This window comes from Leuciscus leuciscus, assembly GCF_965113295.1.
Source record: "Leuciscus leuciscus genome assembly, chromosome: 9".
Lineage (NCBI taxonomy): Eukaryota > Metazoa > Chordata > Actinopteri > Cypriniformes > Leuciscidae > Leuciscus > Leuciscus leuciscus.
In genome coordinates this window covers 2,152,206-2,177,593 of record NC_138733.1, presented here as the reverse complement: position 1 = coordinate 2,177,593, position 25,388 = coordinate 2,152,206, and the positions used below count along the sequence as shown (strand labels likewise).

Here is a 25,388-nt window from a genome sequence, read left to right as displayed (position 1 = left end):
TCCACTATTCCTTCAGAAATGTATCATGCTTCTGCTGTGATGTCATGCGCTCAGGTCATGTGACGCTCCAGGTGTAAGTGGAGGCGCTCCATCCATTATTCAGACGGAGGAATGTGATTGGCTGCTGCACACCTGTGGTACTCACACGAGTGTCTCTTCTTTCTGTCTTCAGAGTGTGTGTTTTGCGGGTCGAGAGAGTCCTGGATCTGGTAAAGTTATCAGCAGATATGATGGTTTATTTTGTGTGTTGGTGAATGAGTGTCTGTGTTTGTCTGAATGAAACTGATCTGGGATCAGCTTGTGTCTTCTGGACGGTCAACATGTTCTATCACGTCGAAACAAAGGCGTTTGAATTATTAATGTAGAGTTTTCATAGGCTGGATGTGAAGTGTTTGCTGTGTAGAGTAGTTTGAGTTTAGCTCTTACTGTAGTCTAGTAGTGCTGACAGTGATGTGCTCAAACCTGTGCTTGCTAAGATGTTCTGAGGGTTCTTAGTGTGTTGCTATGTGGTTTCTATGGGTTTCTGGGTTTTTAATGTGGTGCTATATGGTTGCTAAGCTGTTCTGCATGTTTTAGTGTGTTGCTATGCAGTTGCTGTGGTGGTCTGAGTGCTTTTAGCGTGTTGTTATGTTTTCCAGATTGTTCTGGCTGATGCTATGTGGTTCCTAAGGTGTGTTTAGTGTGTTGCTATGCAGTCTGAATGTTTTGCATGTTTCTGTGTGGTTGCTAGGGTCTCCTGGTGTTTTAAGCCTTTCTAATTCAGCTGTACTGCATGTGTTTAGCATGTTGCTATGCGGTTGCTAGGGTGTTCTGGGTGTTTGTGTTGCTATGCAGTTGATAGGGTGTTATGAGTGTGTGTTGTTATGTGGTTGCTAGGGTGTTCTGAGTGTTTGTGTGTTGCTATGCAGTCGCTAGGGTGTTCTGAGTGTTTGTGTGTTGCTATGCAGTCGCTAGGGTGTTCTGAGTGTTTGTGTGATGCAATGCGGTTGTCTGTTGCTATGCAGTTGCTAGGGAGTTCTGAATGTTTGTGTGTTGCTATGTGGTTGATAGGGTGTTCTGAGTGTTAATGTGTTGCTATGCGTTTGCTATGGTGTTCTGGGTGTTTGTGTGTTGCTATACGGTTGCTAGGGTTTTCTGAGTATTAGCGTGTTGCTATGCCATTGCTAGTGTGTTCTGAGTGTTTTAGCGTGTTACAATGTAGTTGCTAGGGTGTTCTGGGTGTTTGTGTGTTGCTATGTGGTTGCTAGGGTGTTCTGAGTGTTTTAGTGTGTTGCTATGCCGTTGCTAGGGTGTTCTGAATGGTGTCTGATCGTCAAGTCACTTTTTACAGTACAGTTCAGCTTTACAGAGATAACAGGAAAATAATGCAACAAAGATTGTGTCTAGAAGAAAGTGGCTAGTCCAGCTAGCTTAGCTTATATAAGCTAGCTTCTACTATGTTTCAGTGACGTTAAAGCCTGTCTTTGTGTTCGCAGGTCAGAGGTGAAGATGGTTTCTCCTGCGATCGCTTTGGCTTTACTTCCTCTGTTACTCACGCTGATCATCCGTTACCGTTACTTCTTCGTGCTGCTGTACCGGGCCGTACTGATCCGCTGGGTGCGAGACTGTTTATCGGGCCTCAGCCGAGAGGAACGGGCCTTTCAGTACATACTGACCCACGCCACGCCCGGAGACTCCCAGAGCATCCTGGACACCTTTGACCAGTGGTGCAGTAAAGTGGAGTTCATCAGCAACATCGGGCCCAAGAAAGGTACACACACACACACACACACACACACAGGGCCTAAAATGAACACTCGCCATATGCCAAATTCGACATTGACGAGTATATGAAACAGTGTCAATCGCCACTTTGCCGGTAACATTTTTAGGTAACACTTTATTTTACAGTGTCCTTGTTATACGTATATGTTATATGTACTTACCATAGTAATAACAGTAAATTATGCATAATTACATGCAACTAACCCTAATCCGAATCCTACCGTAACCCTATAGTAAGTACATGTAGTTAATTATTATTACTCAGTACTCAGTAATATGTAATTACACTGTTACAATGGCATCTTAAAATAAAGTGTAACCCATTTTTATGAATTCTATCAATACAATATTGTGAGAACATGAGTGTGAACAGACGTGATTGATTCCCGGGACAGTTGATCATCGCCAGCCTTGCCGGTTTAAATACTCAAGCACATGAAAAGAAGCGAAAGGGAGTTTATTTCATTACTCGTGCAATGTGTGGAAAGTGTAAACACTGTAGCACAGATTAACACACACACGTAACACACACACACACACGCCCAGAAAGCCAGAGAGCACAATGCTGAATTGAGACATCTCCAACGCTTGAACAGACATATTCACACTAAATTATGTCAAAATGCCCATCTTAAGTGAACATGAACAGTTGGTTAAGAAAACGCATGTGCATTTGCTCTTAAAGTGACAGCGGCCTAATATTCCTGTGTTTTAAATGTTAGTCAAACAACAAAAGACAAAGATAAATCACTCACTGCTCTAGACTGAATAACGTTTGTAACTTTAATAAGGATTCATCTATGTTTCATGGCTGATCAAAAATATATTGATGGCTGGTAAATGTTCTTAAGTCACTGGCCATTGGTCGGTGTGTGGCGAAAAGTTACAAAAAACATAAACACACATGTGATGTCATCATGTGATTATTAGTATTACATCTCACTAGTCACGCTCACTTGCTGTGTTCCGATTGGCTGCCAGTCACGCTCACTTGCTGTGTTCCGATTGGCTGTCACGGTCACATGCTGTGTTCCGATTGGCCGTGTTCCAATTGGCTGTCACGCTCACTTGCTGTGTTCTGATTTGCTGTCACGCTCACTTGCTGTGTTCTGATTGGCTGTCACGCTCACTTGCTGTGTTCTGATTGGCTGTCACGCTCACTTGCTGTGTTCCGATTGCCAGTCACGCTCACTTGCTGTGTTCTGATTGGCTGTTTGTGCAGGTAAGATCCTAGACCGGCTGCTGCAGGAACACTGCCCGATCACTGTTCTGGAACTGGGCACTCACTGCGGTTACAGCACCGTTCGCATCGCCCGCTCGCTGCCCATCGGCGCTCGCATCTACTCCGTCGAGATGGACGAGCGAAACGCTGCAGTGGCCGAGAAAATCATTCGACTGGCGGGTTTTGATGAAGACATGGTGAGTTTTCTGCATTCACTTTTCTTTCTTAAAGGTGCAGTCTGTAAGATTGACAGCTAGTGGTGGAAACAGGTACTGCAGTCCAAATTCTAAATATGGGAGATCGTGGTTTCCCCGCCTCCTCAGACTCGACGCTCACACGGGCCGCCAGTTTGAGCAAACGGAACAGGAACGAGCGCAATTGACAATGAAAATTTGCAAATTGTCAACATGCAGTTTCACAGACCAAAACACACACACACATTCCAACACGGAAACACACATTTCAGAGTAGAATAACTGTGGCTGTAGAAGTGTTCTTCAGAGGAACGAGTGAACTTAGCATTTTTCCTCAATATATGCAAACATATTATATTTTTATGCCTTAGTAGAGTGAAAAACTTACATCCAGCACTTTTAACTTGATTTGTAAAGCAGAATTTAACACAACAACAGTTGACTGATATACATTATCGGATGAGAGTTTAGAATAATTCCGATTTTTTCAATTGTTTTGAAATTGTTTACACACCAAGGCTGCATTTATTTGATTAAAAATACAGTAATACTGTAAAATATTATTACAGTTTAAAACAAATGTTTTCTATTTCAATATATTTTCAAATGTAATTTATTCCTGTATTTACTTACTTAAAAAAAAAGAAGAAATCAGCAAGGATTCATTAAATTGATCAAAAGTGGCATTTATCATGTTACAAAAGATTCTATTTCAAATAAATGCTGTTCTTTTGACCTTTCTTTCCATCAAAGAATCCGGAAAAATAAAATGCATCACGGTTCCCACAAAAAATATGAACTTGAGCATCAAATCCTCATATTAGAGTGATTAGTGAAGGATCATGTGACACTGAAGACTGGAGTAATGATGCTGAACATTCAGCTTTGATCACAGGAATAAATTACACTTTTTACTATATATTCACATATAGAAAACAGATGATTTACATTGGAAAAATATTTCAGATTTTTTAAGTATTTTTGATTAGTAAGCAATCATTTTGATACTTGTTTGCAAGTATTGATAGTGTGTGAGATTTCCTTGTTTTTTTTAAGTATTTTTGATCAAATAAATGCAGCCTTATTGAGCTTTAGACTTTTTTTTTCAAAAATATTGAACTTTTTCTTGTAAATATTTAATTAGTGTGTGTGTGTATATATATATACTGTATATATAGACAGACAGATAGATAGATAGATAAACATGGTGTTAAAATACAATCTGGCATTCATTCAGACAGTAGTTAAGTCAGCTTGCTTTGACATTTTGTGAAACCAGGCTTAACAATTGTAGCTTATTATGGCCAACACCATCCAGTCCAGGAAGCGACTCCAGCATAGCGTGTGAAGAGTTTGATCTCTCCGTCACTGGTTTTCCCAGGTGGAGCTGATCGTGCGGCCGTCGGATGAGGTGATCCCGCGCTTGCGTGAGGACTTCGGCGTGGAGTGCCTGGACTTCGTGTTCATGGATCACTGGAAGCGCTGCTATCTGCCGGACCTGCACCTGCTGGAGGACAGTGGGCTTCTGGGAGAGGGATCCATCATCCTGGCGGACAACGTCATCTTCCCCGGAGCGCCCAACTTCCTCCGGCACGCGCGGCGCTGCGGCCTGTACGAGGTCAGAGTTCACCGCGCCACGCTCGAGTACATCAGGGGCATCCGGGACGGCATGGCGGAGCTCACCTTCCTCGGGATCAAGTGAAGCTCTCAGCGTTAACAACACGACATGACAACATCGTGTTTCTCAGCCGATAGAACGAGTGTGAGGGGTTTCATTCATTCACTTGTGAACTTTAACAGCATGTGAACTTTACATTTATTTAAGTATTTATTCATTTTTTTATTTAATTATTATTATTTTCCACAAAAAAAAAAAAAAATCTTCGTTTATTTATTTTAACTTCTCTTTCTCTCTCTGTCTTGTAAGCATGCTGTCCAACACTGTGTTTGGATCCTTCATTGGTCTTGGATTTGGTTGATCATGTGATCTATGTAACCATGTGACTTGATCAATTAAGATGGCTCCTGCACTTATAGCATTGTAAGCTTGGCATTGAGAAAGGTCACATGTGACTGAAACGTTTGCCACTTTTTTCAGTAAAATCATTTGATCTGGCTTTTGGACGTCTCTTGTGTTTGGTGGAGTGCGGACTCTCCTGAAGTGCCTCTAAATGGAATATTTTTATCTTTGCTCCTGAAATGGAGTAATTTGAAGGCGCAGTGAGTCCCTAGCTACTCTTCACTCTTGCGAAAATGAAATTTGCTCTTATTTTCTAAATGCATATTATTGATCTTATTGTGAAATATTCATCCATGCACGTTTCTTTTTATAAAAATGTTTTTACCTTGTAATGTTTAATCAAAATGTCATAACTGGATCTTTCCAGTGATGCGTCAGTCTTCTCTCTGGTGACGCATGCAGGATTAACCAATCATTTAATGCGCTTAAACTCCGCCCCCGAAAAATCTTTAGAGCCACGCCCACATCTCAACATCCAATCAATAACTGATTCACAGAATCAAGCCCCGCCCTACATTTAATCTTTTTCAACAGTCCCTTACACTCTGAAATACGTCACAATATGATGTCACCGTCACTCGTTTAATAGCAACTTTAATCATTTAATCATCATGCAATCATTTAATAATTTATGTATCATTTGACCATTTAAACTTTTTGAGTTATATATCAATGTCTATAAAATTATAATATATTTTACATTATTATAGAATACTTTACATATCATTATATAATAATTTTAAATAAAAATATAATTTATAAATAATTATTATTCATTATTATTAAATATTAAACAAAGGAATATTGCAATATTTCACTGTAAAATAAAAAAGTATTTAAGAAAAATTATATAAAATAATCTAATGTAAAATTACAATACTAAAATTCTTTGAAATTTATTGTTAATTCTATTTTCAAACTTTATTTTGGTGGAAAACTCGCTTTGCATAAGAACACAGTGATGGGCTTTTCTCTGAATTATGCAGCACATATATTTATTTTAGCCTTTGTGATTTAATAAGCGCATTAAGTCATATCGTAAATTAAAGTTGGTATGAAATGGAAAGTTACCCTATCTATTTTCTAATCAAAAAGTCATAACTGGATCCAATTAAATATAATGTTAATGACTTCAAAGTGCCCTTTATTAATATCATAAAACAAACATTAATGAGATTCTCGTGTCCTTCTAAACCTGTATGGCTAATATTTCCATATCATGAAAGTAGGCACTGGTATCATAAACCCTTGTGTGTGTGAGACATGTCTTTGTTCATCACATGTACGTTACACATATGCAGATGAGACTGGAGAGCAGAGATCTCACAGGCTTAGAGGAACGTGACGGTGAATACATTATGACAAAATTCGACCCTTCACGTCTTGAATGATTTAAAAATGCCAAACTAAACAGATGATTCGCTAACACTTTACCATATAAGGTTCATTAGTTATGTAAGGGTTAATGCCCGACGAGGTGTCCATTGTCAGGTATTAATGGACGACGGCGAGGCGTGAGGCGGCTTCCTCCGCCGAAGTCCATTAATACCTGACAATGGACACCTCGAAGGGCATTAACCCGCTTATACCATGGTCACTTGACAAATTACACATTTTTAAAACATTAGTTTATATTTTAATTAGCCTAGTTTTACAATCGAAATATAAAGTTTTTACAAACACTAACTTGGTTTCCCTGGTTACGCCTGACGGTTTATTTAGCAACCGGAGATATTTATAGTCCGCTCAGCTCGTAGAACCCTCAGTTTACTGCCTGTTGCTATGGTTACTCACAGCTGATGTAGCCAGCGCATTTATTTATTTATTTCGAAGGTAAACAGTCAGTTTCACCAGAACTCCTTTACTAGGTGTCCTCTAGCACTTTATAATGGACACCCTGCAGCCAATCAGAATCGAGTATTCACCCAGACCATCGTATAACTAATGTTGACAAATACAACCTTTGACTGTAATAACGTATTAGTAAATGTTGAGATTAATATGAACTACGATTAATAAATGCTTAAGTATTGTTCATTTTTAGTTCATGTTAACTAAGGTAGTTAATTAATGTTAACTAATGAACGTTATTGTAAAGTGTTAGCGATGCTTCTATTTAAATAGGATGTGGGAAGTTAACAAATCAACCATTTGTACAAGATGAACAATTGACTACAAATTTATTTACAAGCACAAAGACATATGATACAAACATGAGGATAAAGCCGTCAGCGTCTCTGAGCCGTACCTCCTGAATCCTGACACTCGTCTGGATGACACGCAGAAATGCCCAGTAACTCAATAACTTTACAGACTGAGTCACTGAACACTTTCTACACGCCTGAGAAGTGACGAAAGTTCATGTTGTGACAAGTGCTGGTTTATGAGAAACACGAACACTGCAAAAAATGCTTTTCTTACTCAGTATTTTTGTCTTGTTTCCAGTCCAAATATCAAACATTTCTTAAATCAAGATGGATTTACTAAAGTAGTAAACGGCCATAAGATATTATGTCCTGTTTTCCGGGGGAATTAATAAAAATTGAGTGAGTTGATGCTTAAAAAAAGCATCCCAATTGGCAAATAATTTAGCTTTTTTTTAAATAAAAACTTGATTAATTTCCCCAGAAAACAAGACTTAATATCGTATGGTCTTTCACTACTTTAGTAAATGCATCTTGATTTAAGAAATGTTTGATATTTGGACTGGAAACAAGTAAGAAAAGCATTATTTGCAGTGAAGTGGTTCTTTAGTAACACTGAACACTTGAGCTGACGGTCTTGTGTGTGTGTGTGTGTGTGTGTGTGTGTGTGTGACGTATAAATAACAGTCATGTGAGTGTTTCAGCAGCACACGGACACTTCCTTCCATCGCCCAGCTCCAGCTCCTCGTCTGATTGACTGATCTGGTCTAGATCATCCACTGGTCCTGGTCTTGATCGGCTCCCTCCATGTCGACCTGTCAGTGAGCGACACTCACGTCATTCACCTAAAATCAAAACTCAGATCTCTTCAAAACTGAACGTCACTAGAATCAGCGTTTGTCAGCATTTAACACTGCAGAACACGCTTTACTCACTCACTGTTTCTGTCTTGTTTCCAGTCCAAATATCTAAACATTCTTAACCCATTTAAGTAGTAAAATCCCTTCTTGTTTTCTGGGTGGGAAAGAAATAAAGCAAATAAAACAAGCAAAATTATCTGCAATTTGGGTCAGAAATATCTTATTTTATCAAATCTTAATTCAGATTATTATTATTATTATAAAAAGATTATTTTGGCAGATCATTTTGCTTGTTTTAAGCAAAAACTCACTTGCTTATTTCCCCCAGAAACCAAGACATAATATCTAGTAACTGCTTCTTGATTTAAGAAATGTCTGATATTTGGACTAAAAACGACAAAAATACTGAGTAAGAAAAGCATTTTCTGCAGTGAAGGTCAATAACTAATATATCTCATCATACTTCCCCCAGATGACTAAACACATTAAGATTATTATACATTTTTTTGTATTTCAAGTTTTCAGAAATGTTTTTATATGCAAATGAGGCGTTTTCTAATTAAATATGCATAGTTTTGCATACATTTCCAGAGAATTAATCTGAACATTGGGTAAAGCCAGGTTCAAAACTCTTGTCTGATTTTGTTTTCATGTTAGAGTTGAAGGTTTTTACAGAGGGGATTCTTTACTTCTCTTTTTATCACTCCATAAATCAGAAAATACTGTCAACAAACACATTTTTAACCACGTTTTAAGGAATAAAATGTTATAAAAATCAGGCAAATGATGTTATGAACAAACCCCTCTGTAAAATCCTTCAGAATATAGATATGAATAAAGCTGTAAGTTCTGGTGTGTGTCAGTGCTGCAGAAGTGGAGGACAAAACTCATCTTTAAAGACATGTATCGAGAATAAACTCTTAAATGTGTGTTTTCTTTCCACTCGTCACATGTTATAGGAGTGAAACACATGTTATAGGAGTGAAACACATGTTATAGGAGTGAAACACATGTTATAGGAGTGAAACACATGTTATAGGAGTGAAACACATGTTATAGGAGTGAAACACATGTTATAGGAGTGAAACACATGTTATAGGAGTGAAATAGAGCTCAGGACTGAGCAGAGCATGAGCAACACAGGTCGTGTCTCACCTATAAACATCCCTTTACATATTTAAGACATTTAATATGAAAAACAATATTTATTACAGTAGTCAACATTTGAAGTGGATCAAAAGCTTTCATCAAAGTTCTACATTTATTTTTTATTTATTCTTAGGACAACTTAGATTAACTTTTTTGACCCACTTCAAATGTTGATTACTGTATAATAATAATAATAATAATAATGGCACTATATATTAGGTTTTTAAATGCCCTGAATATTTTCAAATCTATCATTATATGACATTATTGCTGTAACCTTTATCACACAAACCATAATTAATCATTATATACACATTATATTCACTATTGTTGGTTTAACTTAAAAAAATTAAGTTACCTGGTTTCCTTAAGATTTTGAGTTCATTGCAATACAAGTTTTGAGTTAATACAATGAAGGAGATTGAGGTTTAATCAACCGAAAATACAAATATTAAGTTGATTTGACAAAGAAAAAAAGTTGTGATAACAAACCATGTAAATATTTTTTACAGTGTATTTGTTTTGCTCTTAGAATAAACTTGTTTGATTGTGTGTGTGTGTGTGTGTGTGTGTGTGTGTGTGTGTGTGTGTGTGTGTGTGTGTATCTCTTGACCTCATTAATTTCTCCGTCGTCAGGAAACTCGTTGTAGATGTTCATGTCGTCCATGTCCTGCATGTCTTCATCGTCCTCTGAGTCTTCCTCGCTGTCCTCCTCGTCTTCATCATCCTCCTCCTCTTCCTCGTCGAAGGTCTGCCATGAGTGTAAAGAACGTGTTAGATGTGATATTATATTATATATGATATTCTCAGGAATCGGATCTGAACGTCATGCGTTCTCACGCGCACCTCAAAGATGGGCCGGCCAATGGGCATCAGGTTGTTGTCTTTCTCTGCGATGTTCTGCAACTGAACACAGACAGCTTCATCAGCACACACACACACACACACACACACACACACACACACACACACACACACACACACACACTCACGTTCAGCAGTTCTCACACACACACACACACACACACACACACACACACACACACACACACACACACACACTCACGTTCAGCAGTTTTGACGCACTCACTCACACACTCTCTCTCTCACACACACACTCACGTTCAGCAGTTCTCACACACACATTCACTCTCTCTCACATACTCACTCATTCATTCACACACTCATTCATTCACACACACATTCACTCACACTCCATGACACACACACACACACACACACACACACACACACCCAGGTCTGGTGCTGCTGCTCTTGTTGGTGTAGTTCGGCTTCATCCACACACGGACGGTCCAGATTAAACCACAGAGACTCGGTCACACGCGGGAACAGAGACGGGAAGAGGGTGGACATCTCTGAACACACACACACACACACACACACGTGAACAAGGACTGCGGTAATACCATGTTTTAATCAAATACCAAAATATTTTAGAATAGTATGTAAATGCAAGGCAACACTAAAAACACCACGGTATTACTGTGTTTTTCACATGTTATTGTTTTAGTGATGTCATGCATTTACATCATACGCAAAGAAATGTATAATATCTTGGTATATCATAAAATCATACTATGGTCCTACAAAAATACCACATTTTTTATTATACATCATGATATTCTTATACATTTCTTTGAGTACAATGTAAATGCATGACACTACACTTTTAGAAATTACCATAACTAAAACTACCATGTTTAATCACATGTAAGTCAGTAATACCTTGTTTTTATGATATTTTTATAAAGTACAACAAAAAAGAATATCATGGTATATCATAAAAACGTGGTATTAAAGTAACATGTTAATGCGTGGCATTGCTTCACATGAGCTATTCGGTAGTATTGTGTAAATATCAGTTAATATGAATGTCAGTATTGCGGTATATCGCATGATTATGGTACTTTCTGTGTAGGTTGTTTGTTTATTCTTCATAAATAAATAACACACACAGAAGAGACACAGTATTCCGGTCACTTGTGTAAATAGCGTGCCTGATAAATTTGAATAAAAGAGTCTTTAATATATATATATATATATAATATGATTTACCTGCAGCTCCGCAGAAAGTTCAAATGTAAACACACGGCTGGCTCTGGTGTTGCACCGGAAGTTCCTCCCCTCGGAAACACCATCACGTGAGTTTTAGTTCCGCCCTTCATGCGCTCAGTGTCAGAACTCTGAAAAGCGTAAAAAACATTCACGAGTTACCCAAAAAAATCGAATGATTATCTTGTGATTATCACGCGAGTTCCTCGAGCAGATCAAAGCAAATGTGATTGAAGATTGACTGAACGCTCAATAAACCTTGAGCACATAGTTTACTGCACGCAATCTCTCACAGTAATGCATCATGTGCTGAATATGACAGATGTGTGTGTGTGTGTGTGTGTGTGTGTGTGTGTGTGTGTGTGTGTGTGTGTGTGTGTGTGTGTGTGTTTCTGCAACTACAAGCACTTTTAAGTCCCAGAAGTGAAATTTTAGATTTATGTTAAAATTTGTCATTAGATGCTTCATAAAATATGATTTTTTCCCCCATCTAAATAAACCTGTCCCACAATTTTGAGTCCTTACCGCATCACTGAAAAAGACTCTTAATATGACATTTCTAAAAGCCAAACAAATCTGGTTTCTATGGAAACAGAAATCAGCATGTGAGCACTTGTCTGACAGATTGGTCCACCTCCATTAGGTCACTCACAAGATCCAGAAAAAATAAGATAAAGATCATCTTTTCTTCTTAAGTATTTATTGTGCGTCCTTACCATTCAGCTTAGTAATTGTGTATTTTGAATTACATTTTTAAATTGTATTTATATTACTGTTGAATATGTGTTGCTAAAAGTCAAAACTGATGTGTCAGACCTTGCTAGCTGCCAGTTATCTGTAATATTAGCAAAAATGTCATTTCCGCAGCACGTCTTTACCGCAGCATTTTTAGGTGTTGCGGTAAAGACCTTGTGTTGCGGTAGAGACAGATTCAAGGTTTATACTGTATTACATTGATCAGCTACAACATTTAAATCACTGATAGGTGTGGTGAATATAATTTATTATATGAGTAAAGCAAACACGGTGAATAATGTCTTGTCCTGTCATTATCATGCGTTGCGTCTGAATGCGTTGTTGTTTTTGGAGCTCTATTGATTTGATTTATAATTCTTGATTTTTCTCTTTAAACCCGCTTACAACGAACATTTTCTACTCTTCCTCACTGAGAAGCACTACTGCTCAAACCTCATTGTTACAACGCGGACTGTTGAGCAGACGCGTCTCAAGCCTATTAGTGATCCAACGCTGCATACTCTTAAAGGTTACGTCCGTGGATCACGGCTGAACGCGTCTTCTCCACACTCATTTACAAACAAACTTATAATATAAATTAGTATTAATATTGATAGCATCACTGGTAGCTTCGTTGCTAACTCACTGTCCATCTGTTAAAATGGCGAATATATCAGATGTAAGTAGTCTACCGCTTGGTGCAGGTGAGGACACATTTGAGCTTCACGCACTGCAGTCTGAGCTGGAAGCTGTTGAGAAACAGATCCACAACCTTTTATTGAGACAGGCCGAGCTGAGAGACCGGTGTTTGGCTCTTGAAACATCACGCGCCGACGCACACAAATCAGTGTTTAACGTTACTAACCCGCTGACTCCGACCGCGTCTACTCCGTGCGTTCCTCAGCATCGGTCGCAATCAGCCATGGTCTCGTTCACTCCGGCTCCAACACGCCACCACGAAGCCTGGGTGGTTCCGCAGCGGAAGACGCGAGTCAGGTTTAGACCAAGACTTTCTCCGACCCTCCCGGTTTTCGAGTTATCGACACAAAACCGCTTCTCCCCTCTACGCGAAACAGAACGCGATGCTGTGATCATCGGCGATTCCATCGTTCGGCACGTACACGCTACGTTAGGTACAAGTAAGGTGCAAAGTCACTGCTTCCCTGGTGCTCGTGTTTCTGAAATCGCTGCTCGCGTTCCCGAGATCCTGAACGGTGACGAGCGCGTCGGAACTGTGGTCCTGCACGCGGGAGTGAACGACATCAGGCTGCGCCAGACGGAGATTCTGAAGAAAGACTTCAGGAATCTAATCGATACGGTACGCAGCACATCGCCTGAAACAACGATCATTGTGTCAGGACCGCTTCCCACGTACCGACTAGGGCATGAAAAGTTCAGCAGATTATTTGCGCTAAATGAATGGTTAATGTCATGGTGCAATGAGCAGAAACTGCTCTTTGTAAATAATTGGAATCTGTTTTGGGAGCGTCCTAGGCTTTTCCGTGCTGATGGCTTACACCCAAGCAGATTCGGAGCGGATCTTCTGTCAGATAACATCTCCAAAATGTTAAATACCCTTTGACTAGTAACCAAAAGTCCAAATCATAGTCTCTGCTGCACCAATTCAACTGATATAAATACTAGTGTAGAACATTGCATAGAAACCGTGTCTATTCCTCGTTTAGTGAGATCAAATAATAAATCTAATGCAGGATCTAGGAAAAATCTAATTGTTATTAAAACAGAAAATGTTGCTATTAGTAAACAAAAACTATTTCTAAAGCTAGGTCTTCTAAACATTAGATCACTCACACCTAAGGCAGTTATTGTAAATGAAATAGTCACAGATAATAGCTTCGATGTACTTTGCCTTACTGAAACCTGGCTTAAACCAAATGATTATTTCGGTATTAATGAGTCTACTCCTCCTGGATACTGTTATAAGCATGAGCCCCGTCTGATTGGCCGTGGCGGAGGTGTTGCAACCATTTATAAAGATATTCTAAATGTTACTCAGAAAACGGGTTATAAGTTTATTTCATTTGAAGTACTTGTACTAAATGTTACGCTCTTAGATGTTAGAAAAACATCCCTATTATCTCTAGCCTTGGCTACCGTATATAGACCGCCAGGGCCTTACGCTGATTTCCTAAAAGAGTTTGCAGATTTTCTCTCAGACCTATTAGTCAATGTCGATAAAGCATTAATTGTTGGAGATTTTAACATACACGTAGATAATCCAAATGATGCGTTAGGAGCTGCGTTTACAGATTTATTAAATTCATTTGGGGTCAAGCAAAACGTCACCGGACCAACACATCGTCTTAATCATACACTCGATTTAATTATATCACACGGAACCGATCCAACCGATATAGATATCATTCCACAAAGTGATGAAGTCACTGATCACTACATGGTAACTTGCATATTACGTACTGCTGTAATATGTCATGCGGCGTCGCGTTATCAACCAGGCAGAACAATCCTCCCATCCACCATAGATAATTTCTCAAATTGCTTATCTAATCTGTCTCAGCTTCTGCCTGAACCCAAACAAACAGATGAACTAGAAGAACTAACTAGCACTATGAGCACCATTCTCTCTAGAACATTGGATGTGGTTGCACCTATTAAATTAAAAAAGGTCAGAGAAAAAAATAAAGCACCATGGTATAACAATACTACGCATGTTTTAAAGAGAGAAACCCGTATTTTAGAGCGTAAATGGAAACAAACTAATTTAGAGGTCTTTAGAATCGCGTGGAAAGACAGTATGTCACGTTATAAAAAGGCCCTAAAAGCTGCCAGGGCTGAGCACCTCCGCAAACTAATAGAAAACAACCAAAACAATCCAAGGTTTCTATTTAACACCGTGGCTAGACTAACAAATAAACAGACGTCACCCGAACAAAATATCCCGTTACAGTTCAGTAGTAATGATTTCATGAACTTCTTCACTGAGAAAATAGAAAGCATCAGAACCACAATTATAAACGTTCAATCTTCAATCGCGCCTTACAATTCAGCTTCAATTATCACCCCGAAAGAACAATTACAGTGCTTTACAACTATAGAACAAAAAGAGTTAAATAAACTTATCACTTCATCTAAAACAACAACATGTTTATTAGATCCTATACCAACTAAACTACTGAAAGAAGTGTTATCTGTAGTGGAAGAGCCTCTCCTCAATATTATTAACTCGTCTTTATCTTTAGGTCATGTTCCAAGAACATTTAAACTGGCAGTTATAAAACCTCTCATTAAGAAACCACAATTAGATCATAATAATCTAGCAAATTATAGACCCATTTCAAATCTTCCATTTATGTCTAAAATATTAGAAAAAGTGGTGTCCGCTCAACTGGGCTCTTTCTTGCAACAAAATGATATCTATGAAAAGTTTCAGTCTGGATTCAGACCGCATCATAGCACTGAAACTGCGCTCGTTAAAATCACAAATGATTTACTTTTAGCTTCTGACCAAGGCTGTATCTCAATACTAGTTTTACTTGATCTTAGTGCTGCGTTCGATACTATAGATCACACAATACTCTTAGATCGACTACAAAATTATACTGGTGTTCAAGGACAAGCACTAAGCTGGTTCAAATCATACCTATCTGACCGCTACCATTTTGTCTATTTAAATGGAGAAAAATCGATCATAACTCCAGTAAACTATGGAGTGCCGCAGGGATCTGTATTAGGCCCTCTGTTATTTTCAATATATATGATGCCACTTGGAAATATTATAAGGAAACATGGAATTAGTTTCCATTGTTATGCTGATGACACTCAAATATATATTTCATCACGGCCGGATGAAAACGCTACATTTTCCAAATTGACAGAGTGTGTTAAAGATATAAAAGATTGGATGACGCGTAATTTTCTTTTATTAAATCCAGACAAGACAGAGGTAATACTTATCGGTTCAAAAAACCGCCCACAAAACCTCGCACAATACAACTTTAACATCATAGGATGTCCTGTTACTTTATCCTCTACAGTAAAAGACCTGGGTGTTATACTCGATTGCAACCTGTCTTTTGAAAATCATATTTCTTATGTTACAAAAACAGCCTTTTTCCACCTTAGAAACATTGCTAAGCTACGTAATATGCTATCAGTTTCTGATGCAGAAAAGTTAGTTCATGCATTCATGACCTCGAGACTGGATTACTGTAATGCTTTATTAGCTGGTTGTCCTGCATCCTCAATAAACAAGCTACAGTTAGTCCAAAATGCCGCCGCTAGAGTTCTTACGAGATCAAGAAAATATGATCATATAACACCGATTTTATCATCACTGCATTGGTTACCTATAAAGTTCCGTATTAATTACAAGGTATTGCTACTGACTTATAAAGCCCTAAACGGCTTAGCTCCAGTCTATTTAACGGATCTTCTATCGCCCTATAATCCATCGCGCTCTTTGAGATCACTAAATTCAAGGCTTTTGGTCATACCTAGGATATCCAGAACCACCAAAGGAGGGAGAGCATTTTCACATTTGGCTCCAAAACTCTGGAATAGTCTTCCTGATACTGTTCGTTGCTCAGACTCGCTCTCTCAGTTTAAAACTAGATTAAAGTCGCATCTCTTCAGCCAGGCATTCATATAATCCTACAGTTCAAACTACAATCCGGCCTCTATCCAATGCCAGAGGAGAACTGGCCCCCGACTGAGCCTGGGTTCTCCCAAGGTTTTTTTTTCTCCATTAAGGCACCTGATGGAGTTTTAGGACACCATTAGGTCACTTGATGGAGTTTTTCGGTTCCTTGCCACTGTTGCCTTTGGCTTGCTCAGTTGGGGATATTTTGGGGATATTTAATTTAATTTTATCAATCAATAAATTCCTATTGAAACAAACTTTGTTGTATTATTTTAATTTAATACTGTGAAGCTGCTTTGATGCAATCTGTATTGTGAAAAGCGCTATACAAATAAACTTGACTTGACTTGACTTAAAGTGGCACCTGTCAAGAGGAAATATTCGGCAGCAACTGAACAGTCAGTTCTTGAATTTCATGAGTTGGAAGCAGAGAAAGGAGTAAGTGAGTGACTTTGACAAGGGCCAAATGGTGATGGCAAGACAACTGCATCAGAGTATCTCCAAAACAGCAGGTCTTGTGGGGTGTTTACGGTCTGTAGTGGTTAGTACCTACCAAAAGAGGTGCAAGGAAAGACAGCCGGTGAACAGGGTCATGGACTCACACATGCACACGGGGAGCAAAGGCTGGTCCGATCACACAAAAGAGCTAAAAAAAATGCTGAAAAACGTAATGCTGCCCATGATAGATAGGTGTCAGAACACACAGTGCAGCAGACCAGACAAAGTGCCTATGATGACCCCTGTCCACCACGAAGGTGCCTAAAATGGGCATGTGAGTGTCAGAACTGGACCACCCGACCAAGAGACAGCAGCAGGATCACTTTGGGAAGAAGACAGGCCGGAGGAGGGAGTGTGATGCACAGGGCAATGTTCTGCTGGGAAACTTTGGGTCCTGGCATTCATGTGGATGTTACTTTAGCCCTATTCCGACGGGACTAGTGTAACATGGAGAGGTGGAGTAAAGTAATAATTACCAGAGCTTCTCTGTGATTTTAGTCCCGTCCGAATGTGCATCTCAGTAATCATTACGGACAATGTCAGTAAAGATTTACCTTCAGTAAAAAGGTCTGGAATAATGACCTCAGGTGATACTGATCCCGTGCACATAGACCCGCTGTAAATATGTACGTAAATATTTCATCATTTCCTGTTTAAAAGTAGTTTCCCAAGGTTTTTCAAGTATGGAGGCGCTTGAAAAAGCATCAGTTGTGTTCTAGAGTAGACGCTGGGACGAGTGGCACGAAACATCTTTTGGCGTTAGGTAAGTGTCTATTACCAACACAATCCAATCTGAAGTTAATTAATACATTGTTCCACCAGACATAACTTTTTTTATTTAACCTTTATTTAACCAGGTGAGCACGTAGAGAACACGTTCTCAATTGAAACGGCGACCTGGCCAAGATAAAGCGAGGTGCAAGATAACAAATCGTTACACATGAAATTACACAAATTACACATTAAATACACAAGGAAATAAAATTATAAATAAAATACAAGTTTTCTGGACAATAGAATAAACAGTGTCGATAAGAAACAATTAGTGCAACATAATCTATAATAAAGGGATCAAGTTGTTATATAAAATAGCAAGGCAACTACATAAGTAGTATATGATACTGGGCATAATTGTGCAAGTAGATTTTGTGCAAATAGCATACAACACATAAGATAATGTGCAGGACAGTGCAAGCAGGGTACCAAAGAACAAAGGCTCTAGAGCAGAGGTAAATTGAGTGTGAAATTATAGGAAGGGGGGTCAACATGTGCAACGAACAGGCAGAAGCTCTGATAGATGGTGTTCTCAAGTTTCAGAGTCTTTTGTAACTCATTCCAGTCGCATGCAGCTGCAAACTGGAAGGAGCTACGGCCGAAGGAAGTATTTGCTTTAGGGATTACTAGGGAGATGTACCTACTAGAGTACAGGTTACGGACGGGTAAGGCAATGGTGAGGAGAGAGTTCAGATACAGAGGGGTTTTGCGTAGAATTTATTTATAAGATGGTACCAGTGGGTCAGGTGTCAAGTATGTAGAGAGGGTCAGCCCACTAATGCATGTAGTTCGCAATGGTGGGTGTTAAAAGGGTCATTGGTGACAAAACGGATGCCACTGTTGTAGACCACATCTAACCTTTTCAGAAGAGAGGTAGAGGCAGTTCTATAAATGACTATATAGGACAGTCATTTTTACCAGCGTATGTTTTAGCAGCATAAGTGAAAGAGGCTTTGTTTCAGAATAAGAAGCCAATTCTAGATTTAATTCTGGATTGAAGCTCGTTAATGTTAAACTGAAAGGAAAGTGAATTATCTAACCAGATACCTCGGTATTTGTAGGTGTTCACATAATCTAGTCTAGATCCATCTAGAGTCAAAATACTAGTGAAGTTGGCGGGTACGGGCAGTGTGCGATTGAACAGCATGCATTTAGTTTTGCTGAAATTTAGGAGCAGCTTAAGTCCCCAGAATGCATGTTGAATGGCATCGAAGCTCTTTTGGAGATTGGTTAGCACAGTGTCCAATGTAGGACCAGATGTGTATAAAATGGTGTCATCTGCGTAGAGGTGGATCTGAGCGATACCAGCGGCAAGAGCAACATCATTGATATACACAGAGAATAGTATTGGTCCGAGAATCGAACCTTGTGGCACCCCCATCGAGACATCAATAGGTCCAGACATCAGACCCTGAGATTTAACATGTTGAACCCTGTCAGAGAAGTTTTTCAAGAAACCAAGGCTACCAAGTCTGCCAATGAGGATGCGATGGTCGACCGAGTCGAAAGCCTTGGCCAGGTCAATATATACGGCTGCACAGTAATGTCTTTTATCAATGGCATGTGTTATGTCATTTAAGACCTTGAGTGTAGCAGAGGTGCAGCCATGACTAGCTCAGAAACCTGATTGCATGGCAGAAAGTGCATTGTGGGATTCAAAATGTTTGTTCATCTGCTTGTTGATCTGGCTTTCGAAAACTTTGGAGAGACAGGGCAAGATGGATATCGGTCTATAACAGTTTTATATATATAAATATAGGTTATATGTGTTTGCGCACGTGATATCAGGAAGCAGCGTAATACACACATGACGACAGGAGTGACGGCGGTGTGTAAATCGAGTTACTCTCCCACTTCTGCTAGTTTTACTGAGATCTCTTATCCCGTGCGAATTGGCCATTAATATTACAGACGTCCTGTGGTAAAATTACATTACTCCATCTACCCTTGTAAAGTTAATCCCTTCTGAATAGGGCGTATCACCTAACTAAGATCGTTGCAGACCGTGGCAAGGTGTTCCCTGATGGCAGTGGCCTGTTTCAGCAGGATAATGCACCCTGCCAGACTGAAAAAATTGTTCAGGAAGGGTTTGAGGGACATGCCAAAGAGTTCTAGGCGTCAAAATTCCCCATATCTCAAGAGCATCTATGGGATGTGCTTGATGAACAAATCTGATCCATGGAGGCCCCACCTCACAGACACATACGGAGGTCTAGTGGAGTTCTTACCTTGATGTATCAGAGCTGTTTGGCAGCATGAGGGGAAACTACATGATATATGCTGTGGCTGATCAGTGTATATTGCAAATATTAAATCTATTGTAAACTAATATAAACATCAAGCGTAGCGTCAGTTCTGGCAGGTCACGTTAGTCAAACTCTCATCAGTGACTCTCAGCTGATCCACATCTACCTATAGAAACACAATGCCTATCACTGTATACATATATAAGCTCCTTCAGTATTATCAGCAGCTCCTCTCATTTCTCAGGAGCTAACACCCTCCATCCCCAGCTTCTCTCGTTTCACAGGAGTTAATTACCCTCCTCCATCCCCAGCTCCTCTCGTTTCACAGGAGCTAATTACCCTCCTCCCTCCCCAGCTCCTCTCGTTTCTCAGGAGCTAATTACCCTCCTCCATCCCCAGCTCCTCTCGTTTCTCAGGAGCTAATTACCCTCCTCCCTCCCCAGCTCCTCTCGTTTCACAGGAGTTAATTACCCTCCTCCCTCCCCAGCTCCTCTCGTTTCTCAGGAGCTAATACCCTCCTCCATCCCCAGCTCCTCTCGTTTCTCAGGAGCTAATTACCCTCCTCAGCTCCTCTCGTTTCTCGTTTCTCAGAAGCTAATTACCCTCCTCCATCCCCAGCTCCTCTCGTTTCTCAGGAGCTAATTACCCTCCTCCCTCCCCAGCTCCTCTCGTTTCACAGGAGTTAATTACCCTCCTCCATCCCCAGCTTCTCTCGTTTCACAGGAGTTAATTACCCTCCTCCATCCCCAGCTCCTCTCGTTTCTCAGAAGCTAATTACCCTCCTCCCTCCCCAGCTCCTCTCGTTTCTCAGGAGCTAATACCCTCCTCCATCCCCAGCTCCTCTCGTTTCTCAGGAGCTAATTACCCTCCTCCCTCCTCAGCTCCTCTCGTTTCTCGTTTCTCAGAAGCGAATTACCCTCCTCCATCCTCAGCTTCTCTCGTTTCTCAGGAGCTAATTACCCTCCTCCCTCCCCAGCTCCTCTCGTTTCACAGGAGCTAATTACCCTCCTCCCTCCCCAGCTCCACTCATTTCTCAGGAGGTAATTACCCTCCTCCCTCCCCAGCTTCTCTCGTTTCTTAGGAGCTTATTACCCTCCTCCCTCCCCAGCTCCACTCGTTTCTCAGGAGCTAATTACCCTCCTCCCTCCCCAGCTCCTCTCGTTTCAAAGGAGCTAATTACCCTCCTCCCTCCCCAGCTTCTCTCGTTTCTTAGGAGCTAATTACCCTCCTCCCTCCCCAGCTCCACTCGTTTTTCAGGAGCTAATTACCCTCCTCCATCCCCAGCTCCTCTCGTTTCTCAGGAGCTAATTACCCTCCTCCATCCTCAGCTGCTCTAGTTTCTCAGGAGCTAATTACCCTCCTCCATCCCCAGCTCCTCTCGTTTCTCAGGAGCTAATTACCCTCCTCCATCCCCAGCTCCTCTCGTTTCTCAGGAGCTAAATACCCTCCTCCCTCCCCAGCTCCACTCATTTCTCAGGAGCTAATTACCCTCCTCCCTCCCCAGCTCCTCTCGTTTCTCAGGAGCTAATTACCCTTCTCCCTCCCCAGCTCCACTCGTTTCTCAGGAGCTAATTACCCTTCTCCCTCCCCAGCTCCACTCGTTTCTCAGGAGCTAATTACCCTCCTCCCTTCCCAGCTCCTTTCGTTTCTCAGAAGCTAATTACCCTCCTCCATCCCCAGCTCCTCTCGTTTCCCAGGAGCTAATTACCCTCCTCCCTCCCCAGCTCCTCTCGTTTCTCAGGAGCTAATTACCCTCCTCCATCCACAGCTCCTCTCGTTTCTCAGGAGCTAATTACCCTCCTCCCTCCCCAGCTCCACTCGTTTCTCAGGAGCTAATTACTCTACTCCCTCCCCAGCTCCACTCGTTTCTCAGGAGCTAATTACCCTCCTCCATCCCCAGCTCCTCTCGTTTCTCAGGAGCTTATTACCCTCCTCCCTCCCCAGCTTCTCTCGTTTCTCAGGAGCTAATTACCCTCCTCCCTCCCCAGCTCCTCTCGTTTCAAAGGAGCTAATTACCCTCCTCCCTCCCCAGCTTCTCTCGTTTCTTAGGAGCTAATTACCCTCCTCCCTCCCCAGCTCCTCTCGTTTCTCAGGAGCTAATTACCCTCCTCCCTCCCCAGCTCCTCTCGTTTATCAGGAGCTATTACCCTCCTCCATCCCCAGCTCCACTCGTTTCTCAGGAGCTAATACCCTCCTCCATCCCCAGCTCCACTCGTTTCTCAGGAGCTAATACCCTCCATCCGCAGCTCCACTCGTTTCTCAGGAGCTAATACCCTCATCCCTCCCCAGCTCCACTCGTTTCTCAGGAGCTAATACCCTCTTCCATCCCCAGCTCCACTTGTTTCTCAGGAGCTAATACCCTCCTTCATCCCCAGCTCCACTCGTTTCTCAGGAGCTAATACCCTCCTCCCTCCCTAGCTCCACTCGTTTCTCAGGAGCTAATACCTTCCTCCATCCCCAGCTCCACTCGTTTCTCAGGAGCTAATACCCTCCTCCATCCGCAGCTCCACTCTTTTCTCAGGAGCTAATACCCTCCTCCATCCGCAGCTCCACTCGTTTCTCAGGAGCTAATACCCTCCTCCATCCCCAGCTCCACTCGATTCTCAGGAGCTAATACCCTCCTCCATCCCAGCTCCACTCATTTCTCAGGAGCTAATACCCTCCTCCATCCCCAGCTCCACTCGTTTCTCAGGAGCTAATACCCTCCTCCATCCGCAGCTCCACTCGTTTCTCAGGAGCTAATACCCTCCTCCATCCCCAGCTCCAATCGTTTCTCAGGAGCTAATACCCTCCATCCGCAGCTCCACTCGTTTCTCAGGAGCTAATACCCTCATCCCTCCCCAGCTCCACTCGTTTCTCAGGAGCTAATACCCTCCTCCATCCCCAGCTCCACTTGTTTCTCAGGAGCTAATACCCTCCTTCATCCCCAGCTCCACTCGTTTCTCAGGAGCTAATACCCTCCTCCCTCCCTAGCTCCACTCGTTTCTCAGGAGCTAATACCCTCCTCCATCCGCAGCTCCACTCTTTTCTCAGGAGCTAATACCCTCCTCCATCCGCAGCTCCACTCGTTTCTCAGGAGCTAATACCCTCCTCCATCCGCAGCTCCACTCTTTTCTCAGGAGCTAATACCCTCCTCCATCCCAGCTCCACTCATTTCTCAGGAGCTAATACCTTCCTCCATCCCCAGCTCCACTCGTTTCTCAGGAGCTAATACCCTCCTCCATCCCCAGCTCCACTCGTCTCTCAGGAGCTAATACCCTCCTCCCTCCCTAGCTCCACTCGTTTCTCAGGAGCTAATACCCTCCTCCGTCCCCAGCTCCACTCGTTTCTCAGGAGCTAATACCCTCCTCCCTCCCTAGCTCCACTCGTTTCTCAGGAGCTAATACCCTCCTCCCTCCCTAGCTCCACTCGTTTCTCAGGAGCTAATACCCTCCTCCCTCCCTAGCTCCACTCGTCTCTCAGGAGCTAATACCCTCCTCCCTCCCTAGCTCCACTCGTTTCTCAGGAGCTAATACCCTCCTCCCTCCCTAGCTCCACTCGTTTCTCAGGAGCTAATACCCTCCTCCGTCCCCAGCTCCACTCGTTTCTCAGGAGCTAATACCCTCCTCCCTCCCTAGCTCCACTCGTTTCTCAGGAGCTAATACCCTCCTCCATCCCCAGCTCCACTCGTTTCTCAGGAGCTAATACCCTCCTCCCTCCCTAGCTCCACTTGTTTCTCAGGTGCTAATACCCTCCTCCATCCCCAGCTCCACTCATTTCTCAGGAGCTAATACCCTCCTCCATCCCCAGCTCCACTCGTTTCTCAGGAGCTAATACCCTCCTCCATCCCCAGCTCCACTCGTTTCTCAGGAGCTAATACCCTCCTCCATCCGCAGCTCCACTCGTTTCTCAGGAGCTAATACCCTCCTCCATCCGCAGCTCCACTCGTTTCTCAGGAGCTAATACCCTCCTCCATCCCCAGCTCCACTCGTTTCTCAGGAGCTAATACCCTCCTCCATCCGCAGCTCCACTCATTTCTCAGGAGCTAATACCCTCCTCCATCCCCAGCTCCACTCGTTTCTCAGGAGCTAATACCCTCCTCCATCCGCAGCTCCACTCGTTTCTCAGGAGCTAATACCCTCCTCCATCCGCAGCTCCACTCGTTTCTCAGGAGCTAATACCCTCCTCCATTCGCAGCTCCACTCGTTTCTCAGGAGCTAATACCCTCCTCCATCCCCAGCTCCACTCGTTTCTCAGGAGCTAATACCCTCCTCCATCCGCAGCTCCACCTCTCGTCAGTCAGGATTCGGCATTCTGATTCCCTGATTAATTAGATTTTTGTTTGCAAAAATTATTTTAACACTTCAGTAGAGATGATTTACACATTAAAATGATAATATTTGTCATAAAAAGCTAAATGTTTTATCTGTGGCGTGTATGAAAGCTATTGATATCTAAGGTTAACGTCAAAATTTTCCACGTCATAAAGAAAATTATAAAAAACCCTAATTTTAAATAACTTTTTAATATTAGTTTTTACAAAAATGGACAAATCTTGAAAGTAACTATGTAAATATGTATATATTTTTTTTTAGAAATTAAAAAAGAAAAGTTTTTAAATTTAACGTTATTGTAATGTTGCGGAAAGGACATTTTGTAAAAAGAAGAGATGAAAACCATAAAAAATAAACGTTCCAGATTAAAATCTTAATGACTACATTCAATATTGTGTACGTCTTTTTATGTATTATGAACGGTGATGGTTAAAATTTTAATTCATATGGTTTTATTTATTTTTATTTGGGAGAGTCAAAAGAGTTGCAGAAACACCACGTATTATTATGAGTTATTATGAGTCCATAAGGTCACAGTGATCGTGTGTGTGTGTGTGTGTGTGTGTGTGTGTGTGTGTGTGTGTGTGTGTGTGTGCGTGCGTGCGTGTGTGTGTGTGTGTGTGTGTGTGTGTGTGTGTGTGTGTGTGTGTGTGTGTGTGTGTGTGTGTGTGTGTGTGTGTGTGTGTGTGTCTCAGCACTACAGTCCTGCTTCTCTAGGAGTCATTATGAAGGACTTTGATCGAGAGGGACCCAGTTCACACATTTCAGCTCAAGC

At 41.5% G+C, this 25,388-nt stretch overlaps 2 protein-coding genes across 4 annotated transcripts; one reads left to right on the top strand and one right to left on the bottom strand.

Annotated features, from left to right (window-relative positions):
- The first annotated feature begins 109 nt into the window (after positions 1 to 109).
- tomt (transmembrane O-methyltransferase) lies at positions 110 to 7,212 on the top strand. 2 transcript variants are annotated; one of them, XM_082180278.1, is made up of 4 exons: positions 110 to 209; positions 1,476 to 1,750; positions 2,987 to 3,183; positions 4,562 to 7,212. In XM_082180278.1, the coding sequence occupies exons 2-4, from the start codon at positions 1,489 to 1,491 to the stop codon at positions 4,880 to 4,882; spliced, it is 780 nt and encodes a 259-aa protein (XP_082036404.1). In that variant the 5' UTR covers positions 110 to 209; positions 1,476 to 1,488; the 3' UTR covers positions 4,883 to 7,212. The 2 variants fall into 2 exon arrangements, with proteins under 2 accessions (XP_082036404.1, XP_082036403.1); XM_082180277.1 differs by having other exon boundaries at positions 110 to 1,750.
- A 151-nt stretch (positions 7,213 to 7,363) lies between these two features.
- On the bottom strand, positions 7,364 to 11,566 carry anapc15 (anaphase promoting complex subunit 15). 2 transcript variants are annotated; one of them, XM_082180372.1, is made up of 5 exons: positions 11,430 to 11,566; positions 10,608 to 10,729; positions 10,200 to 10,259; positions 9,967 to 10,104; positions 7,364 to 8,189 (listed from the first exon to the last, which is right to left on the bottom strand). In XM_082180372.1, exons 2-5 carry the CDS (start codon positions 10,725 to 10,727, stop codon positions 8,163 to 8,165), a joined length of 345 nt encoding a protein of 114 aa, XP_082036498.1. In that variant the 5' UTR covers positions 10,728 to 10,729; positions 11,430 to 11,566; the 3' UTR covers positions 7,364 to 8,162. The 2 variants fall into 2 exon arrangements, with proteins under 2 accessions (XP_082036498.1, XP_082036497.1); XM_082180371.1 differs by having other exon boundaries at positions 7,364 to 8,159; positions 11,430 to 11,565.
- Between the last annotated feature and the right edge of the window lie 13,822 nt (positions 11,567 to 25,388).